The sequence below is a fragment of the Podarcis raffonei genome, chromosome 2 (assembly GCF_027172205.1).
Source record: "Podarcis raffonei isolate rPodRaf1 chromosome 2, rPodRaf1.pri, whole genome shotgun sequence".
Taxonomy (NCBI): Eukaryota; Metazoa; Chordata; class Lepidosauria; order Squamata; family Lacertidae; genus Podarcis; species Podarcis raffonei.
This window is the reverse complement of record NC_070603.1, coordinates 42782317-42801392: the sequence shown is the minus strand read 5'-3', so window position 1 is coordinate 42801392 and position 19076 is coordinate 42782317. Positions and strand designations below refer to the sequence as shown.

Genomic DNA, 19076 nt, shown 5'->3' with positions numbered 1-19076 from the left:
CCTAGGGAACTGCATTGGCTGCTGATCGCCTACCAGGCCATGTTCAGTGCCTTCTTGTTAACACATAAAACCCTGAACAAGATTACCTGAAAGGCCGCCTCCCCTTTTATAGATTCTTCAGGGTTGGAGATGTTATTTTAGCCGTCTCCTGAAGAATAAGGGACATGACTGCAGGAACTCCCATCTTGTGCTGCTTTTGGCACCTGCAGTTTCCTTTCCACAGCTTTGCTTGCAGCATAGCTAGGAAATCTGTTCCAGCAAAAAGGGTTCAGACAGCCACCTAACAGTTTACAGAGCCTGACATGGTGGTTGTGGTCTTATGGCAGATACCAAGAGAAGCTTTATAAGGAGTGGTTCCAAACTGTGTCTGAAAAATCGCAGTATAACCTCACTCGACCGATCATCCGAAGGCATTCGGAAAGTAAGCTGATTGCTGTCAATTTTGACCCTCAGGTAAGATGTAAGAGCGTTTTATTACTTGCTTACTTCTTCATTTATAACCTGTGCTTATATAAAATGGGCAAAAAGCATCCATAAAAACATTATTGAAAACATTGGTAAAACAAAAATAAAAATGGATTGGTTAAAATGAGAAAAAATAATATTTCAAAGGCCTATCTAAACAATAGTTTTCAAAAGACATCTGAAAGAAGGCAGGGACAATCTGCTTATCTTCTGCTAGAAGGAAATACCACATGGCAGGGCCTGCCTCACAAAAGGCTTGATCCCTAGTGGAGACCAACCAAACCTCAGGGGCACCTGGAACCACAAGTGCCCTGTCAGAGAATCTCAGTGACCAAGGTGGAGCGTAAGGCAGGCATAGGCAAACTCGGCCCTCCAGATGTTTTGGGACTACAACTCCCATCATCCCTAGCTAACAGGACCAGTGGTCAGGGATGATGGGAGTTGTAGTCCCAAAACATCTGAAGGGCCGAGTTTGCCTATGCCTGGCATAAGGAGTCAGGTAGCCCAAGTTGTTTAAGGCTTTGTGAATCAACAAAGGGGAAGAGAATTAATGATAAAATACTAAAATATTTTAAGTATTGAAATGGAATTAGGAAAAGTATGTTATACTGAGCAGCGAGTAAGGGAGGGAAGAGAAACATCATGGAAGGGGGGTGGGAAGTCAACTTTTAAATTTGAATTAATTTTATATTCATTTGTTTGTTTAATTTTTTTGAAAAGCAGTAAAAATTAATTGGCAAAACAACAAGAAGAACAGGTACCTTGAACCTGGAATTGGCAGCTAGTGCATCTCTCTCAGTAGTGGAATAATGTGTTGCCTGTATTCTGCTTCTGTGAGCAGTCTGGCCATGCCATTCTGCAGTAGTTGAAGCTTCCAGACCAGATACAAGGGCAGCCCCACCTAAAGTGTGTTACAGTAAATAAGCCTTCGGGTTACCAGTGCGTGGACCACTGTGGTCAGGTTGTCATGGTCTAGGAATGATTGTAGCTGGTGCCAGAGGCGGAACTAGCTGCTCCAGCACCCGGAGCGGCACACATGCTGTGCACCTGGGGGCAGGGCGAGCATCCCACGGGGGCAGCATGGCGATGTCACCCCCCTTCAGGGATGACACCTGGGGTGAACTGCACCCCCTGCACCTCCTTCCTCCGCCAGTGGCTGGTGCACTAGCTGGAGCTGGTAAAAACACACACACACTTTGCCACAAAGGTCACTTGGGCCTCTAGTGAGAGAGATGAGCCAAGGAGTACCCTTGAAAATGTATCTGTTCCTTCGGACAGCGGGGCCACGTGATCCAGGACAGGCAGTTGACCTATCTTCCTGTCACAGTTAACCACCCATCCACAAGGCCTCCATCTTTCCAGGATTCAAGCTCAGTTTACTGACTCTCATCCAGTCCACCACCAAGTCCAGGACTTGCACGGTCTCTCCTTTAATCAGATGCAATGGAGAAATAGAGCTGGATCTCATCAGTATACTGATGACAGCTTGCTGCAAAACTTCAACTGACTGCTCCCTTCGTCTCTGTTATAGATGTTGGGTAGCTTTTGGGACAAAAAGTGCCTTGTGGCTCCCCATAGTGGAAACAGCAAGGGTCCAAAGAGCACACTCCCATTGCTACTTTCTGGACATGATCCCTCAAGTAGGAACAGAGTTACTACTACACAGTGGCACTGATACCGATTCCACTTAGTAAGTCCAGAAGGTTATTGAACGGTACTGGAAACCATTGAGAGATCAAACAGAAGGAGCATGGTTGCACCCCGCCTTATCCTCCATAAATTTATATAGGAGAGCATAACCTTCCTTTATGTCCTAGCAACTAAGATATCCCAGTTTTACTCTCACGCTGGTGCATGATGTTAAAGGAACAGACTGCCTTTTAAGAGCTGCGCCAAGATCATCTCTAATCAACATCAGTTTTCTAGCAGGAACTTTTCTTTTCTCCAGTTTTGAGATTAGAGTAATTCTAGACAAGGAAACAGTGCTATAAAGAAGAAGAAAGAGGACTCTTTAAAAAAGAAATCCAAAGGTTTGTGTTTATATGTTTTGCAGCTGGTGTCAGTTTTGCGAGAAGTGAGTTACCTTGGGCCAAGCCAGACTGGGAAGATACCAGAGGCAGCAGCAGAAATCTTTTCTTCCAAGGAGTCCTTCCGGAAGCTGGTAGCCAACCTAGACTTGATGGTCACCTGGTACAATAAAATCCTGCTCACAGTTCTGGAGGTGGAATACCCCCTTGTACAGGACCAGCTGCAGGAGATTGATAGTCAGTTGAGAGAGGCAGAAGAAACATTGAACTGGAAAACAGAAGGTAAGAAGTACCTCTGTAATAGGTTCCGTGGAACCTGGCAGGGATGAAGGTGTACAGAAAAGCAAATAAATAAAATAATTTGAGGCCCAGATTTCTTTTCCTTCATCTAGGCCAGTGGTTCTCAACCTGTGGGTCCCCAGATGTTGTTGGACTACAACTCCCATCATCCCTGAGCTCTGGCCTTGCTAGGTAGGGGTGATGGGAGTTGTAGTTCAACAACATCTGGGGACCCATAGGTTGAGAAAGGCTGATCTAGGCCATCTCTTGGCCCAAAGTCCTACTGATTCACTCTGGTTTAAATGCTGTAAATTGCAGTCTTCTTCCTATAGATGTAGGAATGCTACCTGGATTCTCTATGGCAATTCAGTAACCAATACACTTTTAAAATTATCTGGTTTGTTTCTGGGTTGTCAATTGAATGTTTGTTGACTTTTTTTTCATTGGTGTTGAAAGGGCTTTGGGAACATGTTTCACGACTAGTTGACGGTGTGCGAGATCTTGAGCAAAGAATCCAGAAAACCAAGGACAACATTGAGGAAATTCAGAATATAATGAAGACTTGGGTCTTCCCAGTTTTTGAAAGAAAAGATGGGAAGAAAGAATCTCTGTTGTACTTAGATGGTCGACCTGAACGACTTGACAAACACTATCGACTCATCACAGATTCGGGACATAAGATCCATTTACTAATCAAGGTTGAGTTTTTGTTTTTGTTTTTTGACATAAATTATAATGGGGATTCTCCCAGGAAATGCTATCTGCAATTATTTATTTTCCATCAGAATTGGTCATAAATTGCTATTGTCTAAGGGACTGTCTGGTTTTCCCTAGGGGCATGAATAAGTTAGGCTGTTAAATTGCTATCACCCTGCTGTACATTGACATTTGCATTCAGCATATTGCTCAGCTTATACAGGCAGCGACTGTTTTAGGCATGCCCGATATGTGCAGCTATGTTGAATTCCTCACCAGATGTTGCAAGTAGTGTATTCCAGCAGGCTGTTGGCACTAGAACTGGTATATTCTCCAAGTATTTATAAATACTAATAACCTTTTGAACTATGAAGTCTGTGTAGCCTTAGTAAGCTGCACATAGGCTGAGAATATTAGAACGATGTAAGACAACAGGAGAAATACAAGTGACTGGTTATTATGGGACTGTCTGACCTTGTGTTAATGCTGAAATGTTGAAATCACCTTCATTTGATTGTGGCTTCTATATATTTAGGAAAACTTGAGACTATTTGCAGCAGATCCAACTTCCGATATTTGGAAAGCTTATTTGGAGCATGTGGATGAGATTGTCCTTGATGGATTCTTTAATGTCATTGAATGTTCACTGAAGTACCTTTTGGAAAACACAGGTGAACTTGTCCTTGTTCATGCAAGCTACTTATCAATTGATCTAGGGTAGGAGGGTGGTTCTGTTGCTATTGGGATTATGTGGGAGTAGCAGAAGTAGGGTGTGTGTGTGTGAGAGAGAGAGAGAGAGAGAGAGAGATTGGACACAATTATACAATCACTGAAAGCAGGTAAGATATTTGTCCTGTAAAAGCTGCTGACCTTCCTCTGCATCTTGATTTATTTACTGTTGCATTTTAAGGATGTTGTATTCTCACCCTGAGATCTTTTGCTAGAAATGCCACAAATAAATTAATTTACTTTGCTGATGGCAAAAACAATATATTCAAATCAAAAAGTATGTTTCTGTTATTGCTATTATGCTGGTGTCTATATTCACTAGTAAGTTCCATTGGGGAGGTTGGTAAGAACTGTCTGAAACTTAGTCCACCTTCTTATGCTGTCTTACAGATTCCAAGGCAGGCCTTGCTCCTCTCTTCAAAGTGCAGCTGGATTTGTCTGTTCCAGAGATGATATTCCGCCCTTCTTTGGATGCTGGTGCCTCTGATGGTTTTTATGATTTGGTTGAGGCTCTTGTCAATGATATATATCGAGTGTCTTCCCTGGTTCCCAGGCTTGCAGACCACAGCACTTTCTCCCATTATCAGGTCTTGCCCTTGGCCAGCTGTTCTTTTTTTTTTTTGCATCTGGGTGATTGTTTTCAGTCCTGTTTAATAACCCATCTTTGTACTTCTTTTCTCTTCAGGATGACATGGAGGAGATGTCTGAACTTGCTGACATGCGCCACATCCTAATGGATCGTATCCGGAAGATGATGTCAACTTGTTGTGACTACCGCAGCTCTTTTGACCACTACTCATATCTCTATGTGGATGACAGGAAAGAATTCATGCGCCAGTTCCTGTTGTACAGCCATGTCCTCACTGCAGAGGAGATAGAGGCCCATGCTGAGGATGGCGTCCCAGAGAGCCCCCCTACACTGCAGCAGTTCAAAGAGCAGATAGACTCTTACGAGAAGGTCTATGAGGAAGTGAGATGCCTGGAGCCAGTCATTGTATTTGACAGCTGGATGAAAGTTGATGCCCGCCCCTTCAAGGTGTCCCTTCTGAAGATAATTAAGAAGTGGAGCTTTATGTTCAAGCAGCACCTCATTGATCATGTGACTCACAGGTATTATTGTTTCACTGTTGCACCACTTACCGTATTTTTCGCTCCATAAGGCACACCTGACCATAAGGCGCACCTAGTTTTTAGAGGGGGAATTCAAGGGGAAAAAAATTATTTAAAGGGAGCACTGAGCAGAGCTTGTGGGGCTGGCGGGGGGAGCCCGGGTCCCCCCCCCAGCCCCAGGGACCACACATTCACTCCATAAGACGCACAGACATTTCCCCTTAGTTTTTAAGAGGAAAAAAGTGCATCTTATGGAGCGAAAAATACGGTAAATAGTCTTTAGGATTTGTGTGGTTCCTGTTTAAGGATAGAAGAAAGGCCACACAACAGTGAAGTTATTAAAGTTAGCCATCTAAACCCCATTTTAAAAATTGTGGGATTGTGATTCCCTTTGGCTATACAGGGTTGGCAGAACTAGAAATGACTCTTACTTTGCTTCTTCCTGTTATTTGCTTTAGGGGTGGGAGCTGGAAACCTGCGGCCTTCTAGGTGTTGCTGCACTACAATTTCCATCATCCTTTACCCGTTGGCCTTGTTGGCTGTAGCCGTTGGAAGTTGGAGTCCAGCATCATTTGGCGGGTCACAGGTTCTGCACTCCTGCTTTTAAGTGGTAGGGCTGCTTAATATTCACAATCCTCAACATGTTTTCAATGTATGTTCTCTTTCACTGCCTTTAGTTTGGCTGACCTTGAAGAGTTCATAAAAGTTGCTGAGATTGGTTTGAGCAAAACGGTGGAGAGTGGAGATTATGAGGGCTTGGTGGAAGTTATGGGCCACCTATTGGCCGTTAAAGATAGACAGACCAGCACTGATGAGATGTTTGAGCCCTTGAAACAAACAATTGAATTGCTGAAGATCTATGAGCAAGAATTGCCAGGGGAAGTCTATAAGCAGCTGGAGGTAGGTGGAAACATGCTGCTAATATGCAAATGCATGGACAGATTAAAAACTGAACCACATTCATCTGTGAACAGAGTTATCCTCAGAACACATGCTCTTTAGGTATGCAGCACATGTAGGAAGATTGCTCTGATAGATGGAGGATGCAAGAAACTGTTGGGAGGGCTAGTCTAATTCCATAATGTAAAGTTTCATATTTTTCATTTACATGACCCAAGCAAATTTTCAGGGAAGACTCAATCTTACAGCACTGGGGGAACTAGAAAGAGGTGGAACTGATCAGCATCTGGTTAGGAAGTAACCAACTCTCTGAGCTTTTTTCTGCAGGAAGAATGGACTAGAAATACAGTGTATGTGGGGATGCGGGTGGTGCTGTGGTCTAAACCACAGAGCCTAGGGCTTGCCAATCAGAAGGTCGGTGGTACGAATCCCCACAACGGGGTGGGCTCCTGTTGTTCGGTCCCAGCTCCTGCCAACCTAGCAGTTCAAAAGCACGTCAAAGTGCAAGTAGATAAATACGTACCCCTCTGGTGGGAAGGTAAACAGCGTTTCTGTGCACTGCTCAGGTTTCGCCAGAAGCTGCTTAGTCATGCAGGCCACATGACCCAGAAGCTGTCTGCAGACAAACACCGCCTCCCTCAGCTAGTAAAGCGAGATGAGCGCCACAACCCCAGAGTCATCCGCGACTGGACTTAACGGCCAGGGGTCCCTTTACCTCCCTTTACCTTACAGTGTATGCAATATTGTGCAAACAACCTTCCCCTCCTCCCATGCCCTCCCAATCTGTTCCAGAGGATTCCCCAACCCTCCAAAGAATATTTGCAGAGCACACAGGGAGAGAAGGAAGGGAAGTTTTGTTGCATAGGTAGAAGTCCCTTTCACTTGTGCATGAACACTGTTGAATACAATCCATAATCTACTATTTTGGGGGAAAACATTTTGTCTGTTTGTACATTTGTTTTCTATAATTTGGCTGTCTCCCAAGATGCTGTTGCAAAACCTGGCACAAGAGTACTTGAAATGGGGAGTGGGTGGCGGGTCCTTGATGCTTGGATGCTTGGTGCCATTTAGAATCAAGATGGGGACCAAAATGTAATTTTGATGTGACTTCACCTACCGTATTTTTCACCCTATAGGACGCACCGGCCCATAGGATGCACCTAGATTTTTTTGGGGGGGGGGAAATAAAGGGAAAAAATTTTATTCCCCCCCCAGGCGCGAGGCTGGGGCGGGGGAAGCCCAAGCTTCCCCCGACCCCAGCTCCCAGAACAGGAAGCTCTCCGCAAGCCCGAGCTTCTCCCTTCCCCAGCCCCCAGAACGGGACCCAGAGCCATGCCAAAGCCGCGTGCAGCTTTGGCATCGCTCTGGGAGCTTGCAGGGCTGGGGGTGGAGACCCCAGCCCCCAGAACAGGCTGCCGCCCCAAGCCTCGCGCGCCCGGCGGGACCTCCCGCCGGGCTTGGGAGGCTTGTGGACACCTTCCCGAAGCACGGGGCGTCCTCCTGAGGGCACCCTGTGCTTCGGGATGCAGGCTGCCGCCCCAAGCTTCGCGCCCGGCGGGACCTTCAGCGAAAGCCTGCATTTGCCCCATAGGACGCACACACATTTCCCCTTCATTTTTGGAGGGGGAAAAGTGCGTCCTACAGGGTGAAAAATACGGTAATTTTTGGCATGACTGGTCCAAACTCACAAATTATACAATCCATTTAAAATTTTTGGTTTCTAAAAATTCTCAGGCACTGCTGAACTCTCTCACTAGTCTACTATATATTTGGTAAAGTGGTTTGTCTGTCTGTCCATTAATTTGTGTTCTATACATTCAGACATCACTTGAGATATAATTGCCAAACTTGGCACAAGAGTTCCTGAGGTTAGGGTGGAGCTCTTTGTTAACATTTGGACTCTGGCTGCTATTTTGAATCAAGATAGCTGACCAAAATGGGGCTTTAGTGTGTCTTCACCGTTTTTTGGCTTAGGTTCAGCTGCCTCTAAAGATATTGTTTCCAAATTTGGCACAAGGGTTCCAGAGGTAGGGGCGGGGTTTTTGGTTGATGTTTGGATGCCAGGGGCCATTTTGAATCAAGATGACAGACAGAAACATGACTTCACCCGACATGACTTCAGGTGTGATGGGCCCATGCTTGCAAATTATATTATCTGTTTATGAAACACAGTAGTTTTTGGTTTCTAAACAATCTCAGGCAGTACTGGGCACTCCCAAATAGTACTTATATGAAAATAGTAAATCCTAGTCGCAGACCTCAATGTGATTACATCACATAATAGCTCCACTGAAGTATTTGGGAAGTATTGTGGAATAAGCAATTTGAATGTTACACCTTGAGTCTGGAGCCCTAAAGGAAACTTACTTGGAAATAAGTACCATTGAGATCAGTGAAATTTGCTTCTGAGAATTGGACTGCAAATCATTGCTGTCCATTTAATTTTGTTGCACTTCAGCTGCTGAAATGCCACTGTTTAAGCCTGTCTTGAGATGCTTTTAAAAATATTTTGTAGAGACACTGCTGAATTTTAGCTTAGGCTCAATATTTTATTTTTATCTATTGCTATTCTTGAAACACTTGCTTTCACCTATTAATGCAATATTTTATTTTTATTCAGTGTTCTTCTTGAAACATGCATTTTCACCCATTAGCGTTCTAACAACTTTTAAGTGGGTTGGGGATTCAGAAGCTTCAATTGTACTAGCCTATTGAGAATACAGGTATGGTCCTTAATAACTCAAGACCATGACAAATACACTCCTCATCTTCATATAGACTAAAATAATTATTTTGGCTTGTCACCAGTGGTCTCCAAATCAGGGGAGCAGGGGAAGGAACAATACTCAAATTAGGACAATGTCTTGATTAGCAAGGGATAATGTTGCCAATTATATCCTGGCAAAATGATCTTGCTGTTGCAAACGTAAAATTTGGTGTGTTCCAGCAGTGTGTGCACGCTATACACAAACAGGCTGGCGACACGTTAGTTCAAGTTGAGAATGCTCTCCGCTAGCATCTTTCTTTGTTGTAATCTCAATTTGCTTCTAGGAGCTGCCAGAAAAATGGAGCCACGTGAAGAAGCTGGCAATAACTGTGAAGCATCATGTAGCTCCTTTGCAGGGAAATGAAGTGACGGTTCTCCGCAAGAAGTGTGCTGTGTTTGATGTGGAGCAACATAAATTCAGGGAACGATTTCACCAACAGGCACCATTCAGGTTAGAGCAGATAGCAGGTGTAAAAGGTGGAGGACTTGTGTGTTTTTCAGTGGCAGTGTTTACCTTTTCATCTCGGCTACCAAGGAAAGATAAAATCAGCGAAAAAACAAAGGCCACTAATAGGACCGTTCCCCACAGTAGCATACTATTCTTATGACATCTCTTGTGCCCTTGGTGCCCAACGCTTGACTGTGAAAAACAATAATCTTTGCTCACACTTTTTACAGTAGGAGCCATTGAAGAGTGAATATTTATGTATGTTTAAGTATGGTTTGCATTGCCATTTTTTGCACCCTACAGTGAGGTCACAAGTTTGATGCATTGTTAGTGGAAACATTGATCTGTCCTTGACTTTTTCAAGCCACTGCTTGAAGTGAAAATTCTAAGTTGATGATATGACCTGAGTTGGCCACCACCTCATTTTTGCCCTCTCCGTCAAAAACTTCTTCCCCTTTCTCTTCTCACCAGAAGTAGGGTTGCCATACATCCTCTTTTTCCGGAACATGTCCTCTTTTTCAGGGGTAAAATTTCTGTCCTGGTGGATTTTTTGGATTTGCCAAAATGTCCTCGTTTTTTTCCTTTGGTACCCAGGGAGCACATGCGCGCATGGGAACTGCTGTTCCAGAAGTGTTAAAATTGGACAAGAGCTCATTCAGACATGCGTGTTTGGTTATTCCTTTACTTATTTTCAACAGCTGTATACTTTGCCATAAAATAAAAATAAATCAAGGCAGCAAACAACACGATAGGAAATTAAAACAGTATCAGACAATAAAATGCATGCAATTAGGCTAAAACAACAATAAACTCGTAATTCAGTATGCTGGTGGGGGAACCTGTGCATCAAAAGGAGTGCTGTGATGAGACTGAGCTTCCTTTCTTAACGTCAGCATCAGAAAGCCCCTATCCCAGCATCCCCAAACTCGGCCCTCCAGATGTTTTGGGACTGCAACTCCCACCATCCCTAGCTAACAGGACCAGTGGTCAGGGATGATGGAAATTGTAGTCCCAAAACATCTGGAGGGCCGAGTTTGGGGTTGTCTGCCCTATCCTGTGGCTCAACCACAGGATGGAGGGGGAACAGGGCCTTAGAGGATTGTCTCAACAATTAAGCTGAGAGCCAACATGACGCAGTGCTTAGAGTTTCTAGGCTGAGCCCACAGGGCCATACAAAGGATCCTGCAGGACCAAACCATAGGGCTATCTAGGCCAGCATCTTCTCTACTGCACCCCCACCCCAGGCACTGGCAAATATGTCCTCTTTTTTGCTCTTTAAAATATGGCAACCCTACCAGAAGGGTTGAGCAGCACAGCTCGGCTTGCTTCAGGTCATGTTAGATCAGGCATGGCCAAACTTGGACCTCCAGATGTTTTGGGACTACAACTCCCATCATCCCCAGCTAACAGGACCAGTGGTCAGGGATGATGGGAGTTGTAGTCTCAAAACATCTGGAGGGCCGAGTTTGCCTATGCCTGTGTTAGCTTATGAGAGACTATAGAAGCTGAATGTCACTTTTGGGTGACCTTTTTAAAATTTGTTTTTGCCTTTTATTGTCTCTCATTTTATGGTCTAGGGGATAGGAAATATGGTCCAAGGCTTACAGTTCTGAAATAGTTTTGGTTGTGCCTGGAGAGAGAGAGAGTGGGCGGGGCAGCTAAGTTATGTCTGAAAGTCTGAGGGAAAGATTCAGAAATGTGTATGCCCTCTCTTTACAACTTGCAGTTGGGTATGTCTATTTATGTTTCATTGCACACATACTTGCTAGTGTTTGGGGATCTAGTGCATTTGTAGGGAAAGAATTAGTCATGACTGAATGCAAAACTTGCTTCCTAGGTTTGACGCAACAAATCCCTACCAAATGCTGGATGCGTCCCACACAGAGCTTATGCAGATGGAAGTTACCATGACCTCAATTTATGAGGCAGCTGATTTGTTTGAAGTCAGTGTTCCAGAATACAAACAGCTCAAGCAGTGCCGGAGGGAAGTGCGTATTCTTAAAGAACTCTGGGATATGATCTCCATAGTGATCTCTAGCATGAATGACTGGGAGACTACGAAATGGCGAGAGATTAACATTGAAAACATGGAGCTGGAGTGCAAAAAGTTCGCCAAAGACACGCGGAGCCTGGATAAGGAAATGAGGGCCTGGGATGCTTTCTCCGGGTTGGACAACAAAGTGAAAAACATCCTGACATCTCTGAGGGCCGTGTCGGAACTGCAGAATCCGGCCATCCGAGAGAGGCATTGGAACCAGCTGATGCAAGCAACAGGTGTGCAGTTCACCATGGACGCAGACACCACCCTGGCAGACCTGCTTAAACTCAACCTGCATAACTTTGAGGATGAGGTGAGAAGCATAGTGGACAAAGCAGTTAAAGAGATGAGCATGGAGAAGGTTGTGAAAGAGCTGAAGACAACCTGGGCCAGCATGGAATTCCAGTACGAACCTCACCCCCGCACAAACGTCCCCCTGCTGAAATCTGACGAGGAGCTCATTGAGACCCTTGAAGACAACCAAGTCCAGCTGCAGAACCTGATGACATCCAAATACATCGCTTTCTTCTTAGAGGAAGTGTCTTTCTGGCAGAGAAAGTTGTCTACGGCAGACTCCGTCATTTCCATCTGGTTTGAGGTTCAGCGGACTTGGTCTCATTTGGAAAGCATATTCATTGGATCGGAAGATATCCGGGCACAACTTCCGGAGGTAATCCTATCTGCTTTCTACAGGAAAGGGCTGAGGGTGATTCTCCATTCTTTAGGGGGCATTTACCTCAGGGAGGCTGCTGTTCTGGGAGTCCTGCTTATTCAGTTGCATAATTGTTCAAGGTACTCCGTGGAACTGGCTCCCAGTACAGATTATGTGAGCTGCAATTACAAAATATTTCCCTCCCCACAGACCCCAAAAAGCATGTGTTGGACTGCTGCTGTTTATTATTTAGGGGAGAGCCCGCCTACAGGCTGGTTTACTATGGCATCCTGATACTTGTATCATGGTTGGGGATCTCTAATAAAGAAGTATCAGCACTCCACCCAAGTTCAGTTCCCAGGATTCTTTAGTGGAGGAGTGACTTAACATGTTACTGTCAGGTGTTTCTGGATTGTGACTCTCATCACCCCTGATTATTGGCCCTGCTGGCTGGGGCTAATGGGAGTCCCATAACATCTGATGGGGCACAGCTTAGCTATCCCTGTTATCCCTGTTTTAGGGGAAGTCAGTGTAGCGGAAGTGACATAAAGATAATATAAATAGTGTATTTCACTCCTGCTAATGAAAGTGATGGGAATGAAAAAAGTTGGTCTACCACGTTGAACTGTTCTGTAGAAATCTCTTGTGCTAATGAGAAATGACCGGGGCTGAGAGGAGTGATGAGGTATTCAGATATGCCGGGTTATATCCTCCAGTCATGCAGGAAGGCAGAGAATACATAACAAACTTTTGGACCAGCCTTGTGACCCTGAGCTTCTTGCCCTGTCTTTTACAAGGCCCCTCTGCTTCCAGGCCTCCTTTATGCCTCTCCTCTCACCCACCTTGGCCCTCCTGTCCAGAGTGCTCCACAAAGTCAGTGGGGAGAGAGCCATGGCCCCCTTGAAGGCCCCACATAGGGCCCGGAGCCTTTGAATCTCAGAAATCCTCCATTATCTGACCTCAGGCTTCTTCCTCAACCATCAGATCAACTTTCCTAGGGCACCATTCTCTACCCAGATTTAAACTGGCTGCACCTAGCTGCCTGGCTACTGAAAGGGGATATGCTGAAGCTGAGGGATATACGGAAAGGCAGCAGGCCTTTTGTCTTTCTTGTCTTCCATAGGATTCCAAGCGTTTTGAAGGAATTGATGTTGATTTCAAAGAGCTGGCATATGATGCTGAAAGAACCCCAAATGTAGTGGAAGCAACCAACAAGCCTGGCCTTTATGAGCAACTGGAAGATATCCAAAGCAGGTAGGCAGGACTCGCATGGCAGAAGCTTCTGAAATGCTGTTCCTGGTTAGGAATGGATCCTTTAAGTTCCTTTTGCATGTATGTAATGGAAACTCTGGTTTTAGTTAATCATAAATGTTCTACATCTCTTTAAGAGCCATTCTGAGGACATTAAATTGATGAATTACACAGAATTAGCAAAGTTAACAGACAAATTACATGAAAAGGGCAATAGTGACAATAGTGATAGGAACCCTTTACAATTTACTTACAGAAACAACAAAAAGAGACGGACTCAATGGCAGGCTTTGAATAAACATTCACAACTTTATTTAAGTAGAATATGATGAAAGATAGCAATAACATGTATAGTTATTTAACATGCAGAAGATAACAAGTAATGTAATAAACCAGAAAGGGAAGATGAGGGAAGTCAATGGGAGGGTGGGGATTGTAAAATATAAAATTTGGATAACTGTATTTGTAATTTGTTATAATAAAGAAACCCCCCAAAATGTAAAAAAGAGCCATTTTGAGGACATTCAAGCTGTTTCACGCGTTATATTCTGAAACTGTGCTCTTAAAATGTGCAGTGGCACTGCCAGAAAGTAATATGTGTGCAACCATCTCAAGCAGTCCACTGTGTGCATATTAAAGGTACATATGCCAGACAACAGGGATTGGTTGTTGCTCTGATGTGCACAGGTGGCAGAAAACACATATTTGTAACCCATGAAAGCAGTGAAGCTTCTCCAAAAAGTGCCTCCCCTCCCAAAGTTAGCAAGACGAAGTATGTGCTTCTTCTAAAGATATGTTTGTTTTTCTTAATTTTCTGCACTTTTATATATGTTAAGTGTATGCACATTCTTTTGTGCTTGATTTTGCCAGGTTGTCTTTGTGTGAAAAAGCTTTGGCGGAGTATTTGGACACCAAGCGGTTGGCATTTCCTAGATTTTACTTTATTTCCTCTGCCGACTTACTGGATATTCTTTCGAATGGCACCAACCCGCAGCTGGTAAGACACCTCAGCTTCTTTTCTACCTATGGAAATGGCGTTTGTTTTGGTAGAATGTGCTTGATTCAACTGTGAGGTACTTCTGTAGAAAGGAGACGCGGTTCTATCAGTGCTTTGTTTGTGACCTTGACCATATAAGCCTTCCTTTCAAGAAGCAGCAAGTCTTTGAAACACCACTAGATGGCAGCATCTACATCCTGTACTGGTTTTTATAAAACTCTGTTAAGTATAATCTGTGCATCCTTTTCACAAAAGGAGAGAGGCAAAGGGCTTACCCAGGTGTCAGAATGATTGCAGATGAAGGCTTTTATTGAGTGCTGGGTGCAAAGATTCAACTGCCTAATACTTGCAAGCCTCACAGGAACTCTGCCGATCTTTCTGCTGATTGATGCCAGTCCAGACTGAAGTAGCAGAATCAACACAGCAAAGTCCAAAGCTGAAATTACATTGTGATTCCCTCATCCCCACTTTTTGGGGGTGCCTCTTCCTTGGCATTGCTTTCTCAGGCTCTTTTCAGGTGGGGTAGGAAGAGCTTCTGCCTGGACAAGAATAAGGAATTCACAGATATTGAAGGAGAGCAGTGCAGTTTAAGGTTTTTGTTGTGGAGAGTGCAAAATATGGTCTGAAGCTCAACATCAAAAAAACGAAGATCATGGCCACTGGTCCCATCACCTCCTGGCAAATAGAAGGGGAAGAAATGGAGGCAGTGAGAGATTTTACTTTCTTGGGCTCCATGATCACTGCAGATGGTGACAGCAGCCATGAAATTAAAAGACGCCTGCTTCTTGGGAGAAGGGCAATGACAGGCCCAGACAGCATCTTGAGAAGTAGAGACGTCACCTTGCCAACAAAGGTCCGTATAGTTAAAGCCATGGTTTTCCCAGTAGTGATGTATGGAAGTGAGAGCTGGACCATAAAGAAGGCTGATCGCCGAAGAATTGATGCTTTTGAATTATGGTGCTGGAGAAGACTCTTGAGAGTCCCATGGACTGCAAGAAGATCAAACGCATCCATTCTTAAGGAAATCAGCCCTGAGTGCTCACTGGAAGGACAGATCGTGAAGCTGAGGCTCCAGTACTTTGGCCACCTCATGAGAAGAGAAGACTCCCTGGAGAAGACACTGATGCTGGGAAAGATGGAGGGCACAAGGAGAAGGGGACGACAGAGGACGAGATGGTTGGATAGTGTTTTTGAGGTTACCAGCATGAGTTTGACCAAACTGTGGGAAGTAGTGGAGGACAGAGGTGTCTGGCGTGCTCTGGTCCATGGGGTCACGAAGAGTCGGACACGACTAAACGATAAACAACAACAACAACAAAGAACCCTCAGGACGTAATGGAGGGATGGGGGGGGACCTGTGGCCCTTCAGAATGGTTGTTCTCATTTATTTACTTTAAAGGAATCTTTACACAAATACATATGTGCAGCGTACAGCAATACAAAACATGAAGACGCTAAAGCAGCAAGGAATAGACAAGGATGGACTTGAGATGGTTTGTGACTTGTTTGCTATGTGTTAACCTGCAGGTCCATCCAGTTTCAGAGTGGTGTTTTTCTGATTTGTTTTTTTTTTTTAAAGGAAGCATCCTTTAAAAACCCAACGTGCTTTTATTGAAGAGGAAACAATAATTTTGGAACAGTTAAAGTACAGGGTAACTTGCAGTGTAAGCTGATTTCACTTATGTGATTGCAACTTTATACGGGCAGCAGGAAAATAAGAGAGTGGGGGAAAACCTGCTGTTGAAGGAGCTTTTAAAGCCCTTTGCCTTGCTTATGGGGCTCTGGGATGCTCTGAGAACCCTTCAGAGGTGGTCAGGGCAAGGCCTGCTTCATACAGGTAGGGATGGGTCATGAGTGGGAGAGGTGCTGGTTCCAGGGTTTCCTGGCTTTATGCGATTTTGAGTTTATTAGTGGACCTTCAGAACCAAACCCTCACGTAGGCTATGAGTTACCTGTACTTACAGGATGTCCCAAGGGCTGCTTGTCTTCTTTCGTTTTAACAATTTCTAATGGCTCATCGCAAAATGCTAGCTCTTCTTGGAGAATTGCACAGAGCAGAAGATGGCATCTCCCTTTGTATTGATGGAGTGTACATATATCCATGAGGTTCATCCAATGACATTCTAGCCCCCTGAAATAATAGTAACAACAACAACAACAACAACAACAACAACAACAACAACAACAACAACAACAACATAATACAACACTGTCCCCACACCCCCTTGGCCTTTTCTTCCATGCTTGCTGTTTTTTACTGTGTTTTTACTGATGATGGTTGCCTCTGTCCCTGCAGGCCATGACTCTCTTGCCATATAGAAATGTATATTTAATATGCAGAACACACATAGTAAAAACCCGTTAGAAGGTATAGGAGGACATACAGGTGGCAAGGAACTCCAATGATGCTAATCCAATCACTGCTTCCATCCTGGCAGATGACCTGCCAGTTACATTTGTGCTGGCCTCTCTGGCTACCCAGTGCAAACAGCCAGAACATATTTGAGAATTCAGACAACTGAGACTCATGTTTCTTTCAAGTGCTATGAATGCCTCTTTTGCTTAGCACAGGCGTGGGGATCTTTTTCAGCCAGAGCACCGCACACTCTAGAGGGCAGCCTTTCAGAGGCTGCATTCCAGTGGCGGATAGGGGCCAGAGGAGAAAAAGTGGCTGTGGCAAGGGATGCGATTCTTACTTTTGTACAGTAGGCTACATGCAAAAGTCAAAAGTTTCTATATCCCCCCCCCCCCAATACATACACATCTGCAGTGTTAATCAAAGCAAATGAGGCATAATCACAGTTTGAGGAAATCATATTCCAGCAGGGAAAAGCACTTAGGGGGAGTGCAGATTGGAACCAGAGGTGTTGTCTCCTTGAAAGAGGGGGTGTAAGTTGAGGAGAGTCCTGAGGGTCGGGTAAAGACCCCTTGCTCTGAGGTTCTCCACCCCTTTAGGGCTTCAAGATGACAAAGCAGGACAGAGTCCTAAGTTCATTCCTTGTTTGTCACTGTGGATGAATCCCCTTCTCCCACAAAAACTATATTAAGAAGAAAAAGGAAGGAATTTAGTCTTGTAGCATACCAAGTGAGCACTTTCTGTGTTTGAGTACCACTTGTTTAGTGCTTGTCAAAGTACACCTGGAAAAAGTATATTGTGATGAGAGAAGAATGGTGGATTGGGTGAAATGTCGCCATACTTAACACATTTATACCATCAATATCACAGGCCTACACCGTTTAGAGGTCTGCACCTGTTAAACTGGATTCTAAGCAATTGCAGGCTTTATATAACTAACTGCTTCTGCACACAGAAAAAAGCAAAAAAAGGCATTGATTTCTTCCAGCGCAGAATCCTTCTCAGCTACTTATTGGGCTCAGAACTTCAATTTGATCAATGCCTCGAACACAGCAGAAAACACGGGAAAACACAAAGGAAAATATTGCCTTGAAAAGCTCACTGATATAGGAGGAATTATTTGAGCTGTGTCTGTTATTCCTATTTAAAGCGATTTGCTGTAAAATCAAAATAAATGTCAAGTAGAATCAAATATGGATAAACCTGTGGCCTTTCCATTGTTGTCTCTGAGCTCTGTCTGCTGATTCCAGGAGGAGGATTAAATACACAACAATTTTATCTTAGTGGGCCTAGTGTTGGACTTGCAATGATTTAAGTGCAATTGAAAGCTTTAGGGGACAAGTTGGTAGAGAATGAGAATGCTTTATATACAGTTTATCAAATGGAAGGAGGGATGTTTTGTACATAAAAGGAGCTTTCAGGACTGAAGTGAGCTGGTTCTGTAAGCTGCTGAATGCCAATTATGGCTGTTAGGCATTGCACAAAACTTAGGTCTCTAAGAGAAAGAGCATTAACTAAAGACAATGAACAATAAATGTAAGATGTCTTTCTCTTTGACGCAGGGGTCCAATGGTACTATTTTTAAAGGCAGCAGCAAGAGAATGTGGGTTCATAGATGGTATCCTCCTGTGTCTTCCTAACTGTGGCCCATTATTCTTGGAAGCAATATGGAAAAGTGCTGTGTGCTCTAGCTGCATGGTGCTCAGTGCTAATTGTATACATATATATATTTTGCAGGTCCAGCGACATCTTTCAAAACTCTTTGATAATATGGCCAAGATGAAATTTCAGGTGGATTCAGACCAAAGTTCGACCAAGCTGGGCTTAGGGATGTACAGCAAAGAGGAGGAATATGTTAACTTCAGCGAGCCATGTGACTGCAGTGGACAGGTGAGGGTGGTGTCAAGAAACCCATGTTCCTTCTCTGAACAAGTTCTATGCCTGTGGTTGTTGTTCAGACTATAACAGAGCATTTCCTATTTGGCACACTGAATGGGTGCTGTAAACACGCCTTGTGATGTACCTACTCTGGTTACATGATTCAAGCAAAAATGAAAGTTCAATCAGCCTAAGAGTTCTCTTTACAATCTGAGCCTTTTCTGCATGGATTGAGGTGACATTAGACTCAGTATTACTTACTTACTTTTTTATTTGATGCCTTACACCTGAGTAATCACAAGGCAGCTTACAAACTGTGAGCACGGGAAAGCTGAAACAGAAGAACAAAGCAATGCAATTTTAAAACGTATTTTATCCTTCAGAATACCTATAACATTTTGTTACAACAGCTGATGAATTATGCACAACAGAGAATATAACATGTGAGCAACAAAACAGTTACCATCAAATGCCTTGGGAGTA

The 19076-nt window shown here is 44.1% G+C and overlaps 1 protein-coding gene across 5 annotated transcripts in view; it reads left to right on the top strand.

Moving 5' to 3' along the window:
• DNAH9 (dynein axonemal heavy chain 9) overlaps positions 1 to 19076 on the top strand; it is a 220452-nt gene that overhangs the window by 22385 nt on the left and 178991 nt on the right. For all 5 annotated transcript variants that reach the window (XR_008328846.1, XR_008328847.1, XM_053376206.1 and 2 more), the window contains 12 exons: positions 327 to 453; positions 2519 to 2774; positions 3228 to 3469; positions 4003 to 4138; positions 4587 to 4783; positions 4882 to 5306; positions 5984 to 6206; positions 9258 to 9424; positions 11259 to 12129; positions 13235 to 13365; positions 14233 to 14359; positions 18453 to 18605. Coding sequence is in view for 3 of the 5 variants with exons in the window: in XM_053376206.1 (XP_053232181.1) it covers positions 327 to 453; positions 2519 to 2774; positions 3228 to 3469; positions 4003 to 4138; positions 4587 to 4783; positions 4882 to 5306; positions 5984 to 6206; positions 9258 to 9424; positions 11259 to 12129; positions 13235 to 13365; positions 14233 to 14359; positions 18453 to 18605 (3055 nt within the window). In the remaining 2 variants the exon portion in view is untranslated. The remainder of the gene's footprint in view (positions 1 to 326; positions 454 to 2518; positions 2775 to 3227; positions 3470 to 4002; positions 4139 to 4586; positions 4784 to 4881; positions 5307 to 5983; positions 6207 to 9257; positions 9425 to 11258; positions 12130 to 13234; positions 13366 to 14232; positions 14360 to 18452; positions 18606 to 19076) is intronic.